Consider the following 25310-nt stretch of genomic DNA (forward strand, 5'->3'; position numbering starts at 1 on the left):
CAGACAGAAATGCATAATTTGGTAGTGATGAATCATGCCTCAAATTACAAGACACATTAGGGATAATCCCCCAGACAGCATTGAGGTGGATCAATTGACTTTTGTTCCAGCAAAACTATTCCTTCCTGTTAAGAAGTCCAACAGGTTTCTTAAATATCAATAAAGGCACCAGCAGAACCATGCCTGTTCCTTGGAAATACACTCCATATCGTTAAGGCTCATCAGCACAGATTTAACAAATTAAATATCTGGTTAATTACTCAGAAAATACCAATTTTCACTGATGCAACGATTAGAAACCCAAATTTTAGAACAATCAGAAGACTGAAACAGTAAAACTTCCTTGTAACTCTTGGGTAACATCTACGGCACTTTCCACCTTCACACCAAGTTTCAGACGAAGCACGAAAGGCAGGGGGCCTGGATGACCATTTCAGCACAATTAAAAGGTGTGTTCATGCAGCAAACTGTGTTTTGGGGTCGCTGCTGGGACTCCAAGTGGCCTTACCCTTACCTGGATGGCTTTGGGAGCTCATTGCTGGCAATGTCTAGTCCTTGGGAGAAGGGATTGGAGACAGATCAGTTCCCACGCGAGTAACAGCAGCTCAAAAGAGCTCCAGTGCTTCACCAATACATAGGAGTGGGAAGTGGGGATTAAATCATGGCCACCTTGTAAAATCCAGGGCACAGTGACATGCTGAGTCGTATGGGAAGTAATCCAAGAGGGTGGCAGAGTGTCTTCCAATAGCTTTTAAAATGGGAACCTGCAATTAAAGAAAAAGATGTCTGCGTTAGCAAATGAAGATTAACAGCCATTTAAATTGTACATTATATAACCTATTTATCCCTGAGATTAAACTACAATGCTATTTTAGGCATTAAGGGCTGCAGAGAGAGTAATTTTCAGAGTTGTAAATGTTACTTTGATTAATAACCATAAAGATGCAAATTAATACTTAACATTATTTTTAAAAAAACAATTAAACAACTTTCCAACAACACATTCACGTCTCAGAAACCCAAAATTCCGTGTTAATTCTCATCCTCCAACAGCACCATATGAAGCCACTTCAGTCCAACAGCTTCCATATTTTAAAAGCCATATGTATGAGTGGTAACTGTACTTCACGCATCTGTTCCCCAAAGAAGTCTAAAGAAAAATTCCTCAGTGCCAAGAAGTGGTCTTGGAGCAGGAAGGAAAAAAACCCACACAATCAATTTCACTCCCACTCTACCCAATCCTCCAGCAGATTACCAAGAAGCAGCTCCATACTGCCCCAGGGGAAAAAAATCCACCATTCCCAATTATTTTGAAGCTGTGTTGTAGAGGGAGGGAGAGAGAACAGAGGGGAAATGACCCACAGAGCCAGCAACCTCTGCCCCAGCCCCCCAAAATATGGAATTACAGAAACCATACCCTGGCTTGGAGAAACCCCACCTGAGACCCACGGTGACCTAACCAGCCACCCTTATAGCAAGAGAACTTGCTCAAGCTCAGTTTTGGGGGGTCAGGGGGTTTTTGGCACTATACCAAGTGACAGCCAGTACTTCCCATCCTTGCAAGTGTCCAAGGCCAGGCTGCACTGGCCTTGGAGAAACCTGGGATAGTGGCAGGTGTCCCTACCCATGGCAGGGGGTGGAATGGGATGGGCTTTGAGATTCCTTTCCCCCCAAACCATTTTGGGATTCCTGAGCATCCCTGTTTTACAGGCAGGCTGTCTCAGGGACTGTGCTGTGCCACTGGCACGAGCTCCCAGCCAACACCACTGACCCAGACTGAAGCCAGCTGTGTCCTTCATGCAGAGTACCCCACTGCCACAGGTGATCTCCCTTCTTTGCACCATAAAACACCAGCAGCCCAGCCCTCCTGGGTATCCAGGGGAGCTCCTCCTGCCCAGCCAGGCATCACCCAGCGCTGGGGTGAGGTCACCCTGCTGGCAGCAGCCAGCTCCAGCCCATCCCCACGGATGCAGCTGACTCTGCTCACCCCAAACTGCTCTGGCAGCAGCTCCCAAGGAGTGGTGCCCTGCAGCACCACTGGGGCGAGGGATGGCTGCTGGCAGCTGCCATGGAAGCTGCCATGGGGATTGCTCCTGCCTTGCACAAGGACCCTTTGGCCACAGCGTGGCTGTGCCACAGCATTTCAGGCAGTGCTGGCTGTTCCTGGAAGAGCTCTTAGCACGCTCAGATTTGAGCGTTCCTTTCCAAGAAACAATACCAGGTCTGAGACTTCCAGCGTCGGCACAGTTGATCAGGATGGGCTTTCTAAAGTTACTTCCCTGATGCGCAGGAAAATGCCTGGGCAGGCACTGCTGAACACAGTCCCTTCCTTGCTGTGCTTCATTAAAAACCCCCTTTAATTGGCTGTTTCTCTGCAGCCCAAGTGTCTCAGCATCACCACTCTCCAAGTTCCTCTCTGCCCATCTTGCATTCTTAGAGACCTGGAACGCATTCCATGTTACACGTCAAATTCGAGAGAAAATCACTTAAATGTCATTTCTAATCCCTGCAGGTCTCTGCCATCCCGAATGTTCAAGATGTTCCAGTCCCATTAATCAGCACATCCTGTTAAACAGAGCTGGGTCAGCTTAGACCAGGCATTAGCAAAATACTAACATAATTTATTTTCGTTAAAACCAGCAGGTACTGTTGTAGCATAAGCCATCTCAGCTGCAGACACGAAGGATTTGGAGTGGAGTTACCAGATCTCCCTGTCCTCATTTTCCCATCACAAGAATGAGAATGAACAGTGAAAGTTTCCTAAAGAAACTGGTCTGAATGAGCAGCACCAAAACCATTCAACTGCACTGCCAGTTTAATCTACTCCTGCTTCTGCCTCATCCCTGGAAGAGTTCAAGGCCAGGGGCTTGGAGCAGCCTGGGACAGTGGGAGGTGTCCCTGGCCATGGCAGGGGGTGGAATGGGATGGGTTTTAAGGTCCCTTCCAATCACTCTGTGATTCAATGATTCTCTCCAGGACACAGCAGTCCTGTCTCAAATTACCTCCTCCCAAACTGTAATTTTCAGGTAGCCCTTGCACTGATCTCCACCCAGACCAATGCCAGGCCTCCACCCGCAAAAATTCTTCTGTAAATTTGTCCTTTTGCCACCATCTCAAGGAAAACACTCCTTAAATTAAAAGAAGTGAAACGCTGTCTCTCTCTACGCCTCGGCTATCGGGAGGTCTAGAGGGCTTTCCAAGCAAATTATCTCATTTAGGAAAAAAAATAAGATTAAAAAGAAAAACAAACCAAGTTTGTTTAACTTCTGCTCCAGTGCCTCCCAGGACAAGGGCGATCACCTCTGTCCCGAGGAACAGCGAGTCCACCCCGAGCATCACTGCAGAGGCACGGGCAGGGACTGGCTCAGGGCCACGTGCCCGCTGCCACCCCGCACACAGGAGGCACCCCGAGCCTTGGCCAGACGGTCCCAGCGAGGCTCACTGCTGCATTTTGGGGTGCACCTCAGGCCAAAGATGGGCACAGCCAGCCAGAGCGTGCCACCAGCCCCAGGATCACCTGCTGGCCACGGGAACTGGCCTGGCAGACAGCAGGCAGGGCCCCGGGGCCAGTGCCAGGTTTGGCAGTCCCTGGGCACTGAGCAAAGGAGAGCGGCCACGGCCAGGGCAGCGGGTGGCACCGCAGGGAGTGCCCGGCAGAACGGGGCTCAAACCAGCAGCTCTGTCAAACATTATTTAACCGGCACTGGCATCACCAAGCTTCCTGCCTTGCAGGAGAATTTTCAGAGTCTGGTCACTGCTGGATTTTTAAAAATCTCAAGAACAGGAGCACAAGGAGCCACTTAATGCCTGTTTATTTCAGCTTGCTTCTAGCAGAGGCACACCTGAGAGCACAGGCTCCCTAAAGCACGGGGGCTGGTGCATCAGCAGCTGTACCCTCATCACACCCTGGATCAGAGGGTGGCCACAGTCTGAGAGTGCTGTCACCTCCTTGTCACAGCCCCAAACGAGCCTCTGTTCCTGCAGGACAAATCGAGGGGTTGCAGCACCTCATTTCTCCCTGGTTTGGAGCCTCAGCAAACCACCAAGCCTGGCAAGGCACCTTCCCTGGATTTAAAGTAATTCCAGATCTTCTCTTACCCCAACAGAAAGATTTTTTTGTTTTTGTTTTTTGGGGGTTTTTTTTGGGTTTTGTTGTTGTTGGTGGGGGGTTTTTTGTTTGTTTGGGTTTTTTGGTGTTTTTTTTTTTATTTTTTGGTTTGTTTTTTTTTTTAAGAATCATACAGTTCTGCCCCAAGAATGATTTGTTGATAGGAAGCCTGGAGCAGCTCCCCTACAAAGACAGACTGAAAAAGCTGGGGCTGTTCAGCCTGGAGAAGAGAAGGTTGCGTGGTTGGTTACCTCAAAGCAACATTCCATTATCTGAAGGGGCTCTGAGGAAACTGAAGAGGGACTCTGCATCAGGAACTGCAGTGAAGGGACAAGGAATAATGTGTGCACACTGACAAGAGTGGGAGCTTAGGTATCAGGAAGAATGTTTTACTGTGAGGGTGGTGAGACACTGGCACAGGCTGCCCAGGGAGCTTGTGGATGCATCGCCAGCACTGCTCAGTACCAGGGTGGATGGGGCTTGGAGCAACCTGGGACAGTGGAAGGTGCAGGGAGGTAGAATAAGGGGATCTTTAAGGGCCCTTCCAACCCCTTATGGTTCTGTGATTCTGTGGCAGCATGCATGTTCACCTTTCTCCTCCCAGCCCCTTCCAGATGTGCTTCTGTGCCATCACAAGTCCAGATGTGCAGCAACCACTGAGAGTCACCACAGAGCTCCATTTTTCAGAGCTTTAATTGCTCTCTAGCCCCGATACGAATCTTGGCCTGGGGCTGGGTTTTCAGGCTGACTCAGCCGGGTTACTGGGGACCAGGAGCTCTGGTGCCCCCGCTCTCCCTGACACAACAGCAGCAGCACTGCTGCCAGCATGCCTTGGAGCACATGCTGGAAGTCCTTCCACATCCTGGCTCTGCTCTAGCAGCACCCCAGCACCGTGGGGTTTGCTCTCCAAAAGCCATGGAAGCACCACCACCACCTTCCAAAACGTGCCACCTCTGAGCCCTCTGCCTTGGCACAGTTCCATTACAACGAGATCGTTCTTTTTTTCCCCAAAATTACCTTCCTGACTCCATTTAGAAGCAAACAGCCCTGGGTTTACACAAACACACTGACCTGAAGGGAGGCACAGCCTCTCTCAGAGCTCCATCGATTAAATCTCTCCTTTGACAACAGATCCTGCACTTTAACCAGGGGGGGAAAGCTGCCTTTGCTGCTCAGGGTTTGTTTATAAAATACTGCCAGTTCAGGAGTCATACACAAAAAGAGTAGGGAAGGAAGAGGCTCAGAAGTGCCTGGAAACAATTCAGTGTGACCACAGGGAGATTTACTGCATCTTTATATAGGGTGATGGAACGGCTTGGGCTGGAAGGGACCTCAAAGCCCACCTCACTCCCAACCCCTGGCATGGGCATGGACACCTTCCACTAGGCCAGGATGCTTTATTTAGAGCAGAGCCAGTGTGAAACAGCCTCCCAAGCTCACCTCCCCTCCAGGGACCTCCATTTCCCAGTCACCACTTTGCAAGGTGACAAAAAGAGTGGCAGCAGCCCCAGGACCCCCATAGCCCTGAGACAACATCCCCTCATCTCCTGTTTCTCCAGCAGAATACAGCTTCACTGGATCTGTGCCAGGAGAGCAGGTTTCACAAGCACTGCCCACAAGTGCTGCTTTTCCTACAGTTCCAGCAATACTCACACCTCTTCCAGGAAATATATTTGCAAACTTCAGACACCATCAGACACCCCCCTCAAAGAGTCTGGAGCCTCCAAGCAGTTTTCTGTCTCTAAACACACACTGTGAGAATAGCAGGTGACACTATAAAATCTACTATCAGCTTAATGCTCAGCTGTGGCCAGAAGAGCAACTGGATTACCATAGAATAATGAAAAATAAAAAAAGAAGCAAATTTTCTGCTGTGTTAGCCCAGTTCCTCCAAGACCACACAGATTTTGTGCAGATACGGGCTCCCTTCCTTTTCCAGGTACACAGTGTAAGAGTTTCAAAAAGGCAAGAAAACCATCAGAGGTGTGGTACAAATTTCTCATGCAGGAGAAGCAGATTATAATAAACCTGCAGCCCAGACAGAAGTGACTTAAAGATATCATAGTAATGCAGAAACCATGGTTAACACAGACAAATCACTGATCATTCTGCTTCCCAGCTATTTCTGTCAGAGCTAGAACTTTTTCCCCTACTTTTGCTTGGTGAGAAGCTGAGTGGACCCAGGAGGAAGGGAAGGGTCCACAATTTGGAAAAAGCACAATTTGAAGTGTTCTCTCTGCATTACCTGCTCCTCCTTAGCTGCACTGAGAAACTGACTTGGGGTGCTGGAAAAACCAAAAGTTCTCCTGAATTCCAAAAGCAAATGGACACATTTCTTATGAAAGAGGAGAAACACCAAGTGCACGAGGCCAGGAAACCCATGAGACAAGTCACTGTTTGAGAAGTGAGACCATGGCCATGTCCTGTTGTGAAAGGCCTCCCAAATTACATCCTCTTGGATGCTGCTGGAGAACGTGGCAATGAAGAACTTTTCAAGATCTTACAAAACCTCAAAATCTCATTTGAACACCAACCTGCAGTCATCAAACCAACTCAGTTCTGCATTGTCCCACACCGACGTGACAGCCCCATCTCACAAAATATAAATTTTGCTCTGCAAAACTTCCTATATTGCACTGAAATCACATATCAGATTCTTTATAGTTTCCACACCTGCACTCAGTAAGTTAAGGGAAATACTAGCAAGTGGGAATGTTGACACAAAACTCAGGAATCCTCGCGGAAGGGGGACAGGGAGCACAAGCAGTGTGAGCACTGAAGCCTTCACTACAGTTAGAACTGTGTAAGTGACAATTAAACAGGAAACCCAACCTAGTCCAGCTGTTACCAAGAGCTCCCCTCCAAGGGAACACCAGGTACAAACATGTCCTGGCAAGGAGGATCCAGACTGACCAGTCCAGCCCTCTTTACCAGGACACCCCATCAGTGCCAAACGCGTCCTTTCCCTGCAGCACCAGAACCAGAGGTGCCTGCATCTGAGATCAAAAGCTCAGCACGGTGATTCAAACACACAGAGCACCTCGGAAACACAGCAGCACTTCAAGCAATCAGCCCCAGTGCATTTGTTTAGCAAATGCTGACTTTTCCCAGCCAGCCACCACAAGAGGCTTTCTCTCACATGACAGCCCAGAGCCGAACAAACACTGTGCTTCCGCCTCTCCCTGAAATTTCCACTCTCCAGCTCACACACACAGTGAAGATTTGCTGCTCACACCAAACACTGCAACCTCCTGAGAGGTTCTGTGTGGTGACACCATCAGGGATACCATCTCTGGGCACATTTGTCCTACATGTTAAATTTTAGTGTGTGTGTACCAAGATTCCAGGATTAACCTGCTCCAAACACCCCCAGCTCACCCAGGAGCTGCAGTGCCTTCCTGGACCCTCCCTGGGAGCAATCCTGCCATTGTTCCATAAGCAATCCTGCCATTATTCCATAAGCAAGTCCCTGCAATATAAGCAGTGCTACACAAGCACTGAAGTCACCGTCAGCAACAAAATGAACAGCCGCGAATGGCAAGACACTATTAACTAATTATGAGCTGCTTTATTAACATGGAACTAATCCACAGCTATAGAAGGGTGGAAAACCTAGGTGGAAATAATTAATTACATGTAACAGAAATTGTCTACAAAAATAATCAAGGAAAATGCTTTCTACAGTTTCCCATCCTCTTGCTTCTTACTGTCAAGGACCGTTCCACAGCTGATTTCCAGGGAATCACACAGATTCCCTGAGTAAAGCTGCTTTTCCCAGGCTCTTTTCAGTTGTGTCTCAAAGTCAGGTGCTCAGACTGATCTCTGGTGGAAGTCCAAGTGCTGAGACACCAGACCAAACTGAAAACATGGTATCTCAGTGAAAGTGAAAACACCCTATGCCCATTTCTATGTTAAATTAACACAAAACTGACATTATTGAGCTTGCCCCTGGCAGCATTTTCCTCACTAGGTTTCAAACTGAGGAAATATCTTGTGGTACCTTGCACAGGCACTTTTACAAATCACCACCCTGACCAGCATGTACAGCTGCTCTGAAAACCAAAGGTGCCTCTACAGCCTAGAAAGAAAAATCTGGTGGACACCTAAAACCACCAGTTTTGTGCACTTTCTCCTTCCTTGCTAGGAACACACAGGAGTACCCACACGATTTCCACTTCCACAGATTTCACAGCAATAGCACTGGGCAGATCTCTCAGCAGTTTTTAGACCTCAACAAGAACTGATGTTGAAACCACTGCAGGTATCCCAAACACACAAAGCACTTTGGGAACAACCAAGGACATGAGGAGCGAACCTAAATCCTCCCAGGCGTCACCCAAAACTCTGAACAAAAGATCCTGAACAAATCTGGAAATAGCACCTCATGTTCACTCCATGGGAGCCCCAATTTAAAGTGGCCAACAGCTTGGAAATTATTTTTTTCAGAGTCGAGCAGGAAGAGCTGTAGATTCAGAAACGGCAGCGCCTGTTTGAAACCTGGGACTGTGCGAATCTGCAGGAATACAGAGCCCTCCTTGACTAGCAAGACTCTGGCAGAGGGTCTGAAAGAGCAGGATGCTTCTGAGCTCAATCCAGTTTCTCAGCAAGAGCAGCAAGAACAAGCAGTCTCACAGATGGATCCGCGTGGGAGGGAGAAAGGATAAAAGTCTGCCTTGGGAGCCTGTTCCAGCTGCTACCGGAGCCTCACAGGAGTCGGCACAAATTGGGCAGAGCTACCTATAAAAATCTACTGTCTTGGCTTTTTCTGAGGCCCTCTTCTTTCCCAATTCCATGAGTTTCCTCCATCCTACTATTTCCACATTTGAAGAAGTCCAAATCACATAGCTGGAAGTAGTACTTGACAGAAGGTGAGTGCAGACTGGGAGTTTATCCCGTTTCTTCATCCCTGCCTTGCAGATCACCCTCACTACACACACTCAGGAGCAGAAAAATCACAACTCCTTTTACATGCTTGACTGAGAAGTGATTAAAAATGGAATATTCGAGGCCAGGTTGGAACCTGAACCAGTGAGGGACAGCCCTGCCCATGGCAGGAGGGTGGAACTACATGGTCTTTCAGGTCCCTTCTGACCCAAACCCGTCTGTAATTTCGTAATTCCATATTACTTTTAGCCAGAATCCCCCCAGCAACTTTTTCAGTGCCAGGAAGAGGCCGTGTGGCCAGCAGATAGGGAGCTCACCTTGCTGGCTGAAAGCAATTCTTTACCTGGGGTTGTTTTCCAGTTCCTTAGGTAGGCAAAGGCAGAGAGAAAAACATTTACCTTTTCTCTTCACGTACTTGAGCTGTTCCAGCCACATCTGAACTTCTTGTTCCTTCTGACAAAGAATCAGAATTACTGGTCACTAGCTGTGCCTAACCCATCTGGTCTCCCAGCATAAAATAGCTGAGTACATGTGTCATCAATCACTGTTAATTACTTTCATTAACTTGGAAAAAGAATATTGACTTTTTTTTAAAGAACAAACATTGTTTAAGGTCAGCCTAGTTCTCTTTTTTTTTTTTTTTTTTTTTAATTGAATGCTATCTGATTACCAGGAGAAAATAATTTGGTCTGAACACTCAAGCAAGCCTGCCACCCAGCTCGTGCAGTTCTTTTGTCTGGTGAGATCTTTCCTCGAGTCTTTTTCTGGAAGGGCCAGTTTGATCCAGAAGCTTCGCGCTGCTCTCCAGTGCCCCCTGTTAACCTCGCTGCCATTCCCACCTACTGCCCCCGTGGCTTTGGCAGTCCTGACCTTTGGCATGCTCTGGGAAAGAAACATGCCCCAAGGTCTCCACAAACACGTTGCATCACCACGGAGTGGACATTTAGCCCTCTGCTGTCGGCTGGAAAACAGCGACACAGGCACAGATCACAGCAGCCCGTGCCTTCTCATCTGCAGCAGAGCCTCTGCCAGCACATCAAACAGGCAGGAGCCACAGGGTGCCATGCCATCCCCTGCACTGTTCCCCTGCTCCAGAGGCTGACTGGGATCACCTCGTGGCCCCAGCACGAGCTCACCTTCCTTCCAAGCAGAGGGGTCCCTCTCCACACCTGCTCCTCACGGAGCCTCCTCCAGGCACTCTCTCTGGAGGAGCCACTTCACCTCAGTGTTTATCACATTTTTCCATGCCTCAGCTACCGGCTCCACCACTGCCCACCTCCAAAGAACTGTTTTGTTTGAGGACATCCGGTGTCCCTCCTGTCCCCTAGTATCCCATAACTCTGAGCCCCAGCCCCAGGCTGTGCTTCGCAACCCACACTGCAGGAATGTGTGTGGAGCTCAGGCGAGCACCCTCAACCCTGGCTGGTGCCCAGCACGTCGGGCACAGCACACCCTCACCCCACAAACGCTTTGGGACCTCATCACAGGCTCCAAAGTTTACATTTCTGCCCGTTTTATCCCTCCTGTCTGGCACGATACCAAATGATACCATGATCATGATATCAAAACAGTGTCCTTCCCACAGACACCCAAGCAGCCAGACCCCAGTCCCAGTGAACTGCATGAGATCATGGAATCCCAGAGTGGTTTGGGTTGGAGAGAGCATCTCATCTAAACCCCAATGTGTGGTGCCACTCTGCCATTTCTTCTTTTAAAGGGCCTGTTTTCCTACATCCAATAAAAATGTCTTGTGTATCTTACTCAAAGGATCTTTACTCAAATCCAAATTTTACATACAAACATGAAGGATAATGCACCAAACAGAAAGCAAGAGCTCACAACTTTGCCTTTAAAGTGCAAAAATTAAAATATAATTTACTTTTATTTGTTGGGAAAACACATAACCACTCACAGCATTCCTCTGCTGATGGGATCATCCCTCAAGGATGCTCACAGGGCAGTCCTGGGCACTCTGCTCAGTCCTGGCTCCTCTGCCAAAGCTGCTGAGACTCCAAGCCTCAGACTGCTGATAACTGAAGGGGCAGGAATCCCCACGGGAAGCTGAAATAAATTTATAGTTTTATATTGACGAGCGTTCCATGATTTCCAGCTTCAAATTACAATTAACATTTTCCAGCCACATCCACAGCCAGGATAGGAAACCAAGTAAGTCACCACAAACCTGTAAGTTCCTCTGCTGTACCCATCTGAACAGGGTTACATTTCTCATGACCAGCATCACCCTATAATGAAAACTAGAACCTTCAGGCAAATATTTCAGTCTTAAAAGCTGACAAGCAAGAAAGGCAAGGAGGGAGCAACTGGCACCTCTCAGGCTTCAGGAGGTTTCAGGTTGTTTATTATACATTTATCGGGTTTATAACACCATCAAAACCAAAGAGGAGCAAAACCCTTTAAAGAAGCACCCGCAGGTTACCTTGACAAAGGCCAGCAAACTTTTGGGAAATTACTTTCCAGGTGCTGCTCCCAACATCACAGTGGTTCTTTAACTCAGTGTGAAGGAAGAGCTCAATTTACTTAAGGATTTACATTTTATGTGGCCCATTTTGCCTGTTTGAACAACGTGAACATAGCAAGGCAAACTGGAATTGTTCTTGGCAATAAGAAAACTGGACTGTAAAGCCACACAAAACATTGGACATATTTCAAGGACTGACACAGTACCTGCCATGGGGGCTTTTTAAGGTATGTTTTACAATACTGTTAGTCACCAGTCAAAAGTGATTTCAACTCTCTGTCCTCAAGGAAGCCTTAAAGCCCTGACTCAGGGTTTGGATTTGAAGGGCCCTTAAAGCCCATCCCATTCCACCCCTGCCATGGGCAGGGACACCTTCCACTATCCCAGACTGCTCCAAGCCCCAATGTCCAACCTGGCCTTGGACACTTCCAGGGATCCAGGGGCAGCCACAGCTGCTCTGGGCACCCTGTGCCAGGGCCTGCCCACCCTGCCAGGGAACAATTCCTTCCCAATATCCCATCCATCCCTGCCCTCTGGCACTGGGAAGCCATTCCCTGTGTCCTGTCCCTCCATCCCTTGTCCCCAGTCTCTCTCCAGCTCTCCTGGAGCCCCTTTAGGCCCTGCAAGAGGCTCTGGGGTGTCCCTGGAGCCTTCTCCAGGTGAGCCCCCCCAGCTCTCCCAGCCTGGCTCCAGAGCAGAGGGGCTCCAGCCCTCAGAGCAGCTCCATGGCCTCCTCTGGCCTCTCTCCAGCAGCTCCAGGTCCTTCTTGTGCTGGGCCCCAGGGCTGGGGCAGCTCTGCAGCTGGGGTCTCACCTGAGTGGGACAGAGGGGTAGAATCCTCTCTTTCCTGCTGGTCTCAGTTCTTTGGATGCAGCCCAGGATTTGGGGGTTTGGGATTTCTAGCCTGAAGAGCACTTTGCTGGGTCGTGCTGAGTTTCTCATCCACCAACACCTCCAAGCCCTTTATGGCTTTTCCCACTAAACAGCACAGACAGAATACTCCTCCCTGCAACTGGCTCCTCGTTCAGGATGGGAATGAAGCAAAGTAATTTACACCTGCTTTTGTCCCTCTTTGGCCTTTAAAAACATCAAAGCCTAACCTTCATGGTCTTTTATTTCCTTTCCTGGAGCTTGGGATTTTGCACCTTTGCCTGCTCCTAAACCTCCTCCTGTAACTTCTGGCTAACAGCTCCAGCTTCTGCACCAGGAGGAGTTGCTGGGCTTTCCCAGCAGATTGCTGGCAGATAAACTGTCATTAGTCACCAAAGCTCTGCTCTGCAGGATCTCCTCTCACCTTCTCCACCTTATCACCTGCTGCTTGGGATTCTCTGAAATAAATGAACGGGAAAGAATACAAGGTGAAAACAAAACAAACCCAAAGACTCTGCGTGTAAGTGTTAATCTGGATCCATCTTGTACCTGACAGGAGGTTGTACTGAGCTGGGGTTGGTCTTTTCCTCCCGGTAACAAGTGACAGCATGGGAGGAAACAGCCTCAGGTTGTGCCAGGGGAGGTTAATGTTGGATATTTAGAAAAATTCCTGCGTGGATAGAGTTGTCCTCCTCTGGGCAGCAGTGGAGTCCCCATCCCTGGGATTTAAAAGCCATGTGGATGTGGCACTTGGGACATGGGTTAATGGCAGTGCTGAGGAAACTGCTGGATTTGATGATCTTACAGAACTTTTCCAACATAACTGATTCTGTGTTTCTATGAACACAATGATTAATAAGTTACATTACGGCAGAGGGGAAAAAAATGGCCTGACAGCCAATGCCTGCAGCCACCTCCAGCCCCCTCCTGAGGGAAATCATGCACAGCCTCAGCACCCTCTGACAGACAAACACCTCCTCGGGATGTCAGGCAGCTGAAAATTTACATTTCAGCACCAGCTTTACATTCAAGCAAACGGCAGGGCCACTGCAGAGCAAACACGAGTCCCATTACCTCAGAGCACTCGGCATGCAAAGCACACTTCAGGGCTGGGGGGGGGGTGAAGGAGATTGCAGGAATTTTTTCCTGAAATGGAATGGGGAGATAAGATCGAGTGAAAAGGAGCAGAGGCTGCTGACATATCTAGACTCCCAGAAGCCAGTAAATATGCAAATGGGCTGCCATTTCTGCCAGTAACACTCAGAACCAACTTTGATTCTGCTAAAACATACCGCATTAAACAAGGGAGATAAGCCCGGCACTGAATCCACACAGAGCAGCTCCCTTTGACCAAGACAGCTTTACTTCTCACTCCAGGAAATCCTGAACAATGCTTTCTATTCAGAGCCTCCACTCTGACTATCACAGTGTTTATGAATAACTTTGGCCATTTACCTTTTAGTAGTCTGATTTGCTATTAAAAACTCTACACAAAGCCATAAACCACCCTGGAAAAGCTGCATCCATCCAGTCCCAGTGACAAATCCTTCCCCAAACCAGGACAGGGCTTGCTGCCCCGAAGCCACAAACAGCAAATTTCACATGGGATGTCAGAGAGGAGAAAAAGAAAGGGTGTACTGAGTGTGCATCCCTGGAGACAGATTACAGAGCAAGAACTGAAGCTGATGTGACCTGATAGCGATGATAAACTCAGGAGATGATAAAGGCATTCCCTGGACATCCACCCAGGGCTTGTCCTTGGGGTTTGGACAGACACACCACGCAGAAATATGGACGCATGAAAATGTTAAATACAGACATGGTTTGTTCTCATGTACATGAAGTATACACATGTGAAATAACAGACGTATATTCAAACACCAGAGGCAAAGAAAGCATTTCTTATTTTCACTCCATTTTATCTGCCTACCACCTCTGAATCAGCAAGATGAGCTCAAAGGCCAGTGCTGGCTCTAGCCTGAGGTATGCATTTTGCACATTGCTAAACAAAAACAAAAGCAGCTCTGCCCTGCCACAGCAGGGGCTGAACTCAGCCTGGATAACTAAATCCATTCGATGAGGCTGTTCCCTAAGAGAAGGAAAGCAGCACAACCTGCAGCCCTCCTCGACAGCCCTTGGCTGCTCTTCTGAGACTCCAGCACACAGGCAAGAGTATCCAGAACTTCAAGCGACCGTCAGCATCAAAAAATAAGCATGTACAGAAGCCAGGGAGATGCAAACAATAAAACCCAGACCTTTGCAGGCTGAATAAGCCTCCCACATGTGGCACAATACAACAGGAACAATTTCCCCAGCAAAGCCAGGCACTGCAGGGAGATGAAAGCTCCAGTTCTCCAGGAGCAGGACCTGCAGGCAGCAGGGAGGCATCAGGAATTCCCAGGAGCAGGAACGACACCCAAACGTGCGGCAAACACAGCAGAGAGCAATCCACCAGGAGGTGGCTGGAGAAGGCTCCCAGCGCAGCAGGAAGGTTATGACAAAGCAGGTTTGCTGGCAGGAGGAGAAGCAGAGACACGGACAGGGCTGAGAGGGCCTGCTCCAGGAGAGAAGAGCCGAGGGAGGAGGGAACAGCCCAGCAGCTGGGAAATGCCAGCCCAGGGAACACCTGTGCCCACCTGAGCTCAGTCCATGCCCCTTCCATCCCGGCCAGCCCAGCAGTGCCCTGGCAGAACAGCAGGACCTGGCCTGTGTCTGCCTGGGTTTCACAGCCACACTCGCTGGCTGGCTCCAGCATGTGCTCAGAACTCCCTTATCCCTATCCCGAGGCTGCCATAATTCCCATTTTAGCTGCCAGTGCTGGGAAGGAGCCTCAGAGCTATATGCTGAGGCCCTGGAATTTAAATATACGATAACACTGTAAATAAAAGGAAACAAATTCCTTAAGGAAAACCTTTTCACATGCCAGATCAGTTCCCAATAGTAACTGCTCTGCTTTGACAAGAGATAAATATTTACAGTCTGAAACAGAGAACACCTTGTGTTGCAATACTGGAACACAAACCTTGTCAGTCCCAGTATCCTGAAGAGAGGGTTTTGATATTTTAAAGAAAAAAATTAGAAATAAACCCCCAAGCTGAGCACTTAGAAGCACACACACATTATTGTGCTCATTTACCCCACCAAAACAAAAACCTGAAGCTAGTCACACAAAGAAATTGTCAAACATGCTGAATCCAGAACAGATTTTCTCAAAAGGAGACCTCATCCCCCAGGGAATGTAGACAGTTTACAGCAAAAGTCTAAATTATTGCCAAAAATATGCTGCTTTTTTTATTTATTTAAATATAGTCTAAGTTGCTCCTCTTAGACATTCCGCCAGTGAATGCAGACACTGAAGATTTTTCCTACTGGAGCAAAAAGGCAGCAAGGAGGATCAGATGTCCATATCCAGCTCCTTGGACTGGGGCATCCCACACCAGGAATGCCCTCAGGAAGAGGGAAGAGAAAGGCCAACAGCTAAAGCCTGAGCTATCTCTGCACTTCCAGCATGACTCCCAACCTCTGGGCCTGATCAGCTCCTTCCAGCTAAGGAAAGAATGTTGGGAATGTCATTCATACTGGCACTTGGGAAGATCCAGGCATGGGAAGTGCACAATGGCTGGATATCCCTGTCTGAGGAGGGAGACGAGCCTGCCGCAAGGAGATGCTCTCATTTCTGCCCAGCTCAGGTTGCTCAGGTTTGCTGCCATTTTAAATGAGCTGAACACCTCATTAAACATGAGTGCTTTTTTTTGCTGCACTGTCTGAGCAGCCCAAATACCAGTTTCTGAGAGGACCTGCACGAGGCCAGCCTGGCTGAGCAGGATTTCATATCTGAGGTGCAATTTTCCTCACCCAACTGCTGTTGGGGCTTTTATGGCCCGCTCCCTTTGAAGTGGGGCAGCCAGAAGAGTTCAATGTCTACCTGCCACACTCAGTTCCCTCACTTCCTCCTCCCCTTCCCAGGGAATTATTCCCCTGGGCAGCACTGTCCTGCCTTGGCCTGGCTGCTGCTCCACAATCCCATCCCTGCAGTCAGCCAAGCCTTATGTTCCATGCTCAAGTTCTCCATTTGCTCCCCTGCTTCCAGCATCCCTGCACAGCAGTTTATTTTTAGCCCAGCATTTTTAGAGCAAAGCCCAGAAGCAGCACACTTTCAGTGCCAAACAAAATTCAGCTGTGACTCTAATGCTGTCAGCTGACAGGAGGACATGGGTTTGGTGGCAACACAACACTGGGGTGACTCTGTGGCTGCCACCCAGGGCCACTGCTGGCCCCTGTGGGCTCTCCCAGCTGCACACACCAGTGGTCCTGGGCTGCCACAAGGGATGGTGACTCTGCCACTCCCTGGGCAGCTCCTTCCAAAGCCTGACAACTCTTTCAGGGGAGAAATTCCTCCTGATGTCTACCCCAAACGTTGGGACACAGAACTGTGCTGACCCAGGAGAGGCCAGAGCCACCCCCTTCCAGGTCCACATGAATGTTTGCAGTTTGGGGTCACCACTGACAGCCAGATCAAGGCAAAGGGGAGATCCCTGCTGGTCTTAACCACCAATACAGACAAGGAGAAGTGCCCCAATGTAGAAAGTGAGGCTCCTGCTCAGGTTTATCATCAGCTTTCTGTGGTCAGAGGTGGTTTTCAAGTTCTAAATACTAATATTTGCCTTCTTTTGACTATAGCTTGTTGTTTCAGTGCAATTATAGAATAACAGAATCAGATCCAGCAGGTACCACCACCACCTTTTTCTGTTGACAGAACACAACTTAGTAGAGGCAACAGCAGTAAGAGACACCCAGTCACAGCAACTGAGATGCACAAAACCATGTAATCTGTGTAAATCCACCCAAAATCTGCAGGGATGGCTCAGAAAATTGCACAGTAAAAGGCTTTTCTACTGTCAACAGCTCACAGAATGTCCTCCTGAACAAGACTGCAATGACAAGGCCATCTTCTCCAAGGCATAAAGCAGCCAGTGACAGAGCCACACTCTGCCCTGAAATCACATAAAGCCTTTTTGCCCACTGACCCAGAAGTCTCCAGCTTTTCTGCAGGTTCGATAATTTATAACACAAAACCTCAGATTGCTTTTTCCTGTCACAAGCTGATGGTTTTTGCAAAGCTTCAAGCAGGAAGTGTTTTTCCTAATTCTAAATATTTCATTCACTTATTATGATTAAGCCCATCCTCAAAGCCTTCATCTGAGGCTGAAGAGGGATGAAAAAGGGGATGAAGAAAAGCCTGAAAAGGAGAGGCAAACACAGCCCCCAAGGAAGCATTAGGTACCTACCATGTACAATCAGAATAAATACTCCTTTCTAGTCCTCTCCCTTCTCCTTTGATCATCCTTCCAGGTCAATATCTTGTGAGAGGCAATCCTGACTCAAATGTATCCTTCAGCCTCCACCAGGCTCTGACAGCAGGTATCAGCTGTGGAAACAAGTAAGTAAAGAACATTTCCTCCCAACCAAAGCCCTGCTATTTGACTCAAACAAGAAATCTGTCTTGGGGAGGAAAAATGCACAACAGAATCCACATGGAGAGTAATTTATTTTATTTATTTTTTTTCCCATGCATACCAGGTAGTGAGGAAGAACCACTTTGCACAGGGAGCAAAGACAGACTGAGCTTTGCAACAACCCAACAGAGCAGACCCTGCTCACATTGATGGAATGATTAAGGTTGGAAAAAACCTCCAGGACCATCGAGTTCAACCATTAACTCAGCCAGGTCTGTTTCTTTCCCTGCCCCTGAAGATGCTCCAACAGCACAAACCACACTCAAACTGCACCATCTCCCTGGCACGGCAGCAGGAAGCTGCACTTCACTTTCTTAAAAACGTGCCAGCCTTCATCCCCTCCAGCAAGACCTCCACAAGAAACATGATCCAGGTTCCTCTGAGTTATTCTGAAGCATTCTGTGCTGCCTTTCCCCCAAGCAGGCTGAAGAAATAAGCCAGGCTTCCCAGCAAGACACACACCCCGCTGTGCTGCACAAGGCCAGCTCGGTGTCACCATCCTGGGGACCTCACTCCCGCTGTGCCTGGACAGATCCCCTCTCCTGACTCACCCACAGCACTGGGGACAGCAATTTCTTTTTATTACAAGTCTCTGCTGGCTGGAGAAAACGACTGCCTTCACTTGAAGACATGAGTCCCACATATGCAGTGCTGTAAAACATAACCCAGCATGCAGGAAAGCTCAGTTTTACCCAGGGATTCTTCCTTCAGGACCCATCCCGACAGACAGTCTGCACACAGCTCTTCCCTTTCCAGTGCTCCTGGGCATTCCATGATCTTTGCATCCCTGTCTGTCTGCAGCTGGACCCACTGCATCCAAAGTCAAGGCCAACAGCCCATCTTCCATCTCACTCCACCTCCTTCCAAACCAGTGTTCACAATTACCTGCCCACTCCTCCCTGCCCTGAGCTCCCAAGGTCAGAGCTCACAGACTCTTCCAGTTTGCACAATCCTCGTTGTTACAAAGGTGTGAAAAATGCAATTTCCCCCCATTCTTGTGCACATTATTTGAGCAGAGGAGCAAACCTCACCACTCCACACGCACATGGACCTGCAGTAAAAGGCAGCCTATGCTTTTGGCTCTCCAGGAGAAGCGCCTGTATTGAGGATTTCACCAGAACCCACCACAAACAGTAACAAGGACTAGGTAACTGTAGCTCCCACGGGGGAAAATGTAACCTTTCAAATGCTTTGAAAAACACTCCTGAGAATTTCTTGGGAACAGCACACACCAGGATCAATTCCTTATTTCAGGCTCACATTGAGCACCTCTTCCTTGGAGATGAAATTCTGTCAACACAACCCCAAAACCAACCTGAGCATTATTTTCCCTGAGCAAATGCAACATAAGCTGCTGGAGCACATCAGGAAAATCCAGGCAGGAGAAGGATGGGACAGCCCAGTTATGAGTAACTGCTATTCCTCAAAGTGCAGTTAACACAAATTCTATCAGCAAACCAATGCTCACGTGACAAATGGAAGTTCATTTTACACGGAACAAGACACAGTGTACTAATGCTCCCAGAATTTAACTGTAATTAAGTCTCGCTGACAGACACCTCATTAAAGCGCCACTTCTCCAGAAAAATTAATAAAGTGAATTATTTCCTACATGTGAAATATCAGGGTTTTTCACTGCTCATGAAAGATACATGGAGTTCAGTTCAGCTGGATGTCACTGCTCTCCGGAATGAAGGAGTGACATGCTTAAAAAGACATTTAAAACAACACACTGCTGTGCTGCCAAAACCCAGGCCGAGGTGCTCAGCTCCTGAACGTTCTTTTATCCTGTGATGGCAGAAAATAAAACCCTTGAAACACAATTCTTCTTCCAGCAGATACAGACAGATAGATACATAGACAGATGAAATAACTGGCTTGTTATTAGAAAACCAAACTAAATTAAGATAACCTAATTTTGGCCAAACTAAAAAAAAAAAAGATTCTCCTGACCCAAAGATCCAGTTTTCAAATTGCAACTTTTTGGGGTTGAAATGCTTCTTATGTGATGAACAGAGGTTCAGCCACTGATGAGGGGGGCAGAGGGCTGAGTGTGCCCAGGACCACAAGCCAACACACATTCCTGTGCACAGGGAGATGGCTCTTTGAGGCACATTTTAATCAAACTTCTCTGAGGTAATAGCCAATACAAAATGAGCTAAAAAACATGGAGCTGATCAAGATGTGCCCAGTAATGAATGCCTGAGTTTTCAGAAGGGAAGGCCAAGCTGCAATTCCTTGCAAAGGAAAAACCACAGAAGCTTTCCAAGAGATTTTACAGTCCTTTTCTAATTGTTCCCTTTTTCAACATCATTATGCAACCTCCGTGTGCTTTCCTGCTTCTCTACCCCCCTTTATTTCACCCGTTCTCCCCCCACCAACTTCTTCTAAATGTTCTGAGGCAGCTCCTTTAAGACAGCCAGAAATACAGTGCAGATTTTTCTCTCCTCCTCCTCCTCCTCTCAGTTTAAACTGCCCAAATCTTTCCGGTGAAGAAACATTGCCCAAAATCTGCTCACTATTCAAGGAGCCCTGGCAATGACAAGCAGCACTTCATGAATCATCTGTTATATATTGCCTTATCAACACGGTCCACTGCAGGAGAAAGTAAACCTGGCCCACTTTGGGCTTGTGCATAACACAATCAAAATGCAAGTGGCATTAATTACAGGAGGGCTCTGAGGAGGTCCCTCATCCAAGGATCCAATATAGGCTATATATATATACATACATATATATATATATACACGCATATATATATGTATTTGAGACAACCTAAGTCAACCCAAAATGCTAACAGCCATTTCCTCCCCCATCACACACAGCTTTTACTTTAATATTTTAAAAGACTGCTTACCCCTTTTACTGGTTACCAATATTGCTACATTTCTAATTATTAAAGCAGACAGCGTTAGTGTTCCTGCTGTTTGTCAGCTTCAGCTATTTGAGGCAAACACACATATTTTTATGGGTTTTTCCCCCACAAGCTCAGCAAGAGAGGGGAACCTTGCACTGCTCTGTTACCTTGCATGGCTCTGGAGCATGCTTGGACCTGGGGAAGCTGGAAGCAAAGGTAAATGAAAAGGAGAAGCTATCCATGAGGGAAGTGGGCTCAAAACCGAAAAGCAATTGTGAATTCAGTGACAAGACAAATCTCACTGGCTTCTCTGCCCAGTGGAACACATCCTTACAAAAGCAAAAACTCAAGGGGTTCCAGCAGGACTCTGATAAAATCTAAACCCACACAGACTTGTTAGCAGGATTTTAAAAGATGATGGAAACGTGATGGGAAAACTGGAAACAAGCTAAAGGTGAACTGGCAGAGCAACAAAGTAGAATGTGACACCACTGAAGAAGCCAGCAAGAAGAATACTTGGCAAATATTTAACAAATGTCATTACCAGTGGCCCAATAAAATGTTCAATTAATATTTCCCTGTGGTTTGGGACAAGCTCTGCCATTTGAAACAGGCCAGCAACAGATCCCACTGAGCAAATAAACTCCTTTGTGTATACTCAGCCATGGGTACAAGATGAGTGAAATACAGTCCCGAGCTGGGGTTCATATTTTTTTAATACATAAATATAAATACACAATGCCAAGAAGTGCACAAACACTTCTTTAGCTGGAGGAGGACACCAAAGAAGCGTTTTAATCCCAAGATTAAGCTGGCACAGCTGGGCAGTGAGCACTCAAGTTCTCAAACCCTGAAGGGAGCATCACTTAGCCCACACTGACCCAGGGTAACCTCAACAGCACATGGGACAGCTGGTTACAGTGACCTTACAAAGGCACAGCGTGGCATACCAGCATGAGGGAAAGCTGGAAGATGAAGGAAAACTCCTGAAATATTTGATTTATCTCATCTTACATATTTTATGGGCAAGTTTTAGTCACAACACTTTGTTTGCAAGGTGTTTGGGCACTTCAGGTATAGAAAGTCTGCAGCTTCCCCTGATTTGAAACGTGCAAATGAACCTCGAGGACAAGTTTCAAGTACCACAGCAAGTTTCTGGATCACAGATACACCTTAAACTGGCTTTAAAAGGCCTATTCCCCAGAAAGCACAAAGCATTTGAAAGAGAGATAAAGAGAGCAAACTGAGCCAAACCCAGAGGCAATTTTAACCTTTGTTTTGGACAAGTCCTGCTCCTCACCCCTGCAGTCCCATGGAGAGGTTTAAGGCTGAAGACTCAACAACAGCTTTTCAGCAGGTTATAAACAGGCAGCTCCTGTGCTTCCACCTCTGCCCATGGGAGGAAGGGTGGAAGGCTGCGTGGGGAGGGTGGGCAGGCCCTGGCACAGGGTGCCCAGAGCAGCTGTGGCTGCCCCTGGATCCCTGGAAGTGTCCAAGGCCAGGTTGGACATTGGGGCTTGGAGCAGCCTGGGACAGTGGGAGGTGTCCCTGCCGTGGCAGGGGTAGGATGGGATGGGCTTTAAGGTGCCTCCCAACACCACCTATTCCATGATTGTATGGCCAGAAGAACAGGCACTGACCGTGGGGCTGCAGTTACTCTGCTCAAGCTGCTGCTCTCCAGGAGTGGGCAAACCACGAGGCTGGCATGTCACGGGCTGGTGCTGAAAGCAGAACAACCTGACAACTTGGGCAAAGCCTCCACCAAAAATCATCCCTCAGCTAACACAGGTCCATGGGACATGCAAACCTTCACAGTCCTGATGCTCTAAGGGCTCAGGAGGCAGTCTGGAGTTCAAGCCCTTAAAGATTTGGGCAAAACATGTTTCTTCAAGACAACCCACTGCCATCTGCTCCTACCTAAATATCTCCTATCAGGTCCTGCTACCAGGTAACTTCTGCAGGAGTTCATCAATCCCCAGGCGTCTGTAAACACATCACTACTAGTTTAAGAAAAACCCCTCATTCTTGTATTTACCTTTTCCTGCTGTTATTGCACTGCTGTTTTTTATCTTTCCTGCATTACTGGGATGTTGCCTGTGAAACATAAGCACAGCAGAGAGTTGCATCTTCACCAGCACAAAGATTATGCAAGAAACTATCCTTACTGTTTTCATTTACTCTTGGAATGGTTTGGGTGAAAAGGAACCCTAAAGGCCATCCAGTTCCACGCCCTGCTATGGGCAGCGACAACTTCCCCTATCCCAGGTTGCTCCAAGCCCTCTCCAACCTGGCCTTTCTTTATTTTCCTGGTGATTCACCATCAAAAGGCAAGCAAGAAAGTGAAACTAATTTCCACTATGGAGGCCACTGGCATCCCACACCAGGACCTGTTATGTCCCGCCCTGGACACTCCCTGGGCTCCTCAGGAACTTGGTAACTGACATCTGGCAGTTCTCCTCTGCTTTAGGATAGTCCCATTAGGAGATTTTAGGAGGTGGCAGCACACAGACACAGGCTGCCCACCCGACTTCTCCTCCCAAGGGAATACAAGCTTTTCATGCCACAAGTGTGCCTTCCTTCCACGCCTCCATCCCACTGAGCAAATGACAAATTCTTCTGGTGTTTTGAGCTGATTTTCAAAATGCTTTCTCTAATCTGTCTCCCTTCTAAAGCTAAGTCCTGAAGTAAAACAAACAAACAAAAAACCAGGGTGGCAAAGTTAAAATTGTGAAGACTTAAAGATATTTTTTCCCTAAGTTTAGATCACCAAGGGCAGAGCTTAATATCAACACCGGGAATCTGTCAGATGCACACGCCATCCAAGGACAGAGGGAAAAAGCAGAGAATCCTGGAAAGCTGCGTCTTCCACATTTCACTTTACCCAGAAAATCTGCAGTCACTAAAACTTACTCTAACTGGGTGGCATTTTACATTTCCAAATGTAATTGAGTGAGCGTGTTGCCATGGCGACAGCAGGGTTCTGTAATAACTTTGTTGCCTTGTAATTGCCGTATATTTGTATACAAGCAGCTGAGCTTTCTTTAATTCAATGCCCTCAACTCTTCCAGCGAGGCTGCGGAGCGACGGCGGCAGCTTTTTAGGCTGAGAACTCCGAGCAGCGGTGCTGGAAACATCAGAAACAATTAAAACTCAGCGCCGCGACCGACCGCATTACACACACACACAAACACACACAAAAAACACCCCACCAGGAAACCCGGCCAAGAACCAGATTATTATATAAACTTCAGAGCTCCTTAGCTTTTAAAAATGTTGCCGTTGCAGCGACAACAACAACAAGCAAGAAAGAAAAGCACAATTCGGATAATTAACTCCAGGTAGGTTTGGCAACGAGCGAAGCACTTTGAGGGCAGGGAATAAATGCAGCACGAGCCCCATTTATTGACAGGGCATAATACCAGTAAATCAAAACGCCTTGGCCAGGGGATCATTCACTCGCTGTGGCTCCCGGGGCCAGAATAAGGCTTGCTCCATCTCCCCGGCCTCCAAGCAGCGCTGTGAGGACAAGGGGATGCAGCTGTAGGGAACCAGCACGGCACCGTGCTGCCTGGTGGGAAAGAAGCGCCAGGACGGGAGAGAGCCAATGCCTCGCCGCACGCCCCATCCCAGGGTTTTATAAGGCGTTTTCACACCCTGAATCCACCCACACCTTCCCGACACGGATCCCCACTCCTTGGGAGCGTTTTCAGAGCTGTAATCCAGCCCGGAATATGAGGCAAGGCTGGAACACGAAATCCTCCCGGTACGGGCGTCAGCGACGACAAGCCTGGTTTATGCAAATCTGCCAAAACAGCCTATTGACAGGCAAAAACCCCACCGAAAGCAGCTCCTTCCCCGGCCGCGGAGTGGGCGCACAACACAATTACGCAAGGGCTTTGAGCGAAAGGCAGGTTCCCTTCCCGTCCAGCCGCTGCCCAGCGCCGAGCACTGACAGCGTCAAATTATTGTTATGTAAATCCATCTGCTCCGCCGAGCTGTCACCGACACCCCGGAGAGCACATCTGGGCCGGCGGGCAACATTTCGGGGGAGTGCGGGGATCGCGCAGCATCTTCCCCTGATAAATCCCTGCAGCAAAACCCACATGCGGCTGCCGGGCAACACCTCCCTCTGCCGCGCTCCTCCGCCAGCCCCACAGCCCGGCTCCTTCTGCTTCGCTTCGCCCGGCGCAAGCCGAGCCCGGAGGATTGGCAGCGGCACACGTGGTTCATCCCTCCTCGAACCCCCAAAAACGCAGTTCTGCCGGCGAGGCTGCAGCCCTAGGCCTCCGACCTGAGACCGCCACCGCCGGGCTCCCCGAGAGCGCCGCGCTGCCCAGGGCAGCGCTCCCCGTTCGCTCCTCGCGGGCACAAAAAAAGCCATTTTGGGGCTTTTTTTCCAGGAGGAGGTGAGTGCCGCGGGGCCCGAGCCCGGCAGCTCCGGGGAACGGGGCGAGAGGACGCAAACTTTCCCCAAGTCCCGCGTTATTCCCAGGATAAGGGCAAGGCAAGGAGGCGCGAGGGGACAGGATGGAAGAACCGACCCCGGGCCGCGGCCCGCCCGGCGCCGCAGGGCCCCGCCGCGGGCGTCGCCCCCGC

General features: G+C 48.6%; 1 protein-coding gene across 5 annotated transcripts in view; it reads right to left on the reverse strand.

Annotated features, from left to right (window-relative positions):
• The window catches only part of HDAC4 (histone deacetylase 4), a 170913-nt gene that overhangs the window by 145425 nt on the left and 178 nt on the right, over positions 1–25310 (reverse strand). Inside the window, exons 2-3 of one of the 5 annotated variants that reach the window (XM_041400239.1) lie at positions 670–764; positions 515–554 (exon numbers count right to left, since the gene is read on the reverse strand). In XM_041400239.1, coding sequence (XP_041256173.1) covers positions 515–536 — 22 coding nt within the window. In that variant the 5' untranslated portion in view covers positions 537–554; positions 670–764. Of the gene's footprint in view, positions 1–514; positions 765–9390; positions 9408–10904; positions 11054–17629; positions 17770–25310 lie in introns of those variants that run through there. The other 4 variants (XM_041400236.1, XM_041400237.1, XM_041400238.1 and 1 more) reach the window with 4 other exon arrangements.

This window comes from Onychostruthus taczanowskii, unplaced genomic scaffold (genome assembly GCF_017590055.1).
Source record: "Onychostruthus taczanowskii isolate IOZ18803 unplaced genomic scaffold, ASM1759005v1 scaffold176, whole genome shotgun sequence".
In the NCBI taxonomy this organism is placed as follows: Eukaryota; Metazoa; Chordata; class Aves; order Passeriformes; family Passeridae; genus Onychostruthus; species Onychostruthus taczanowskii.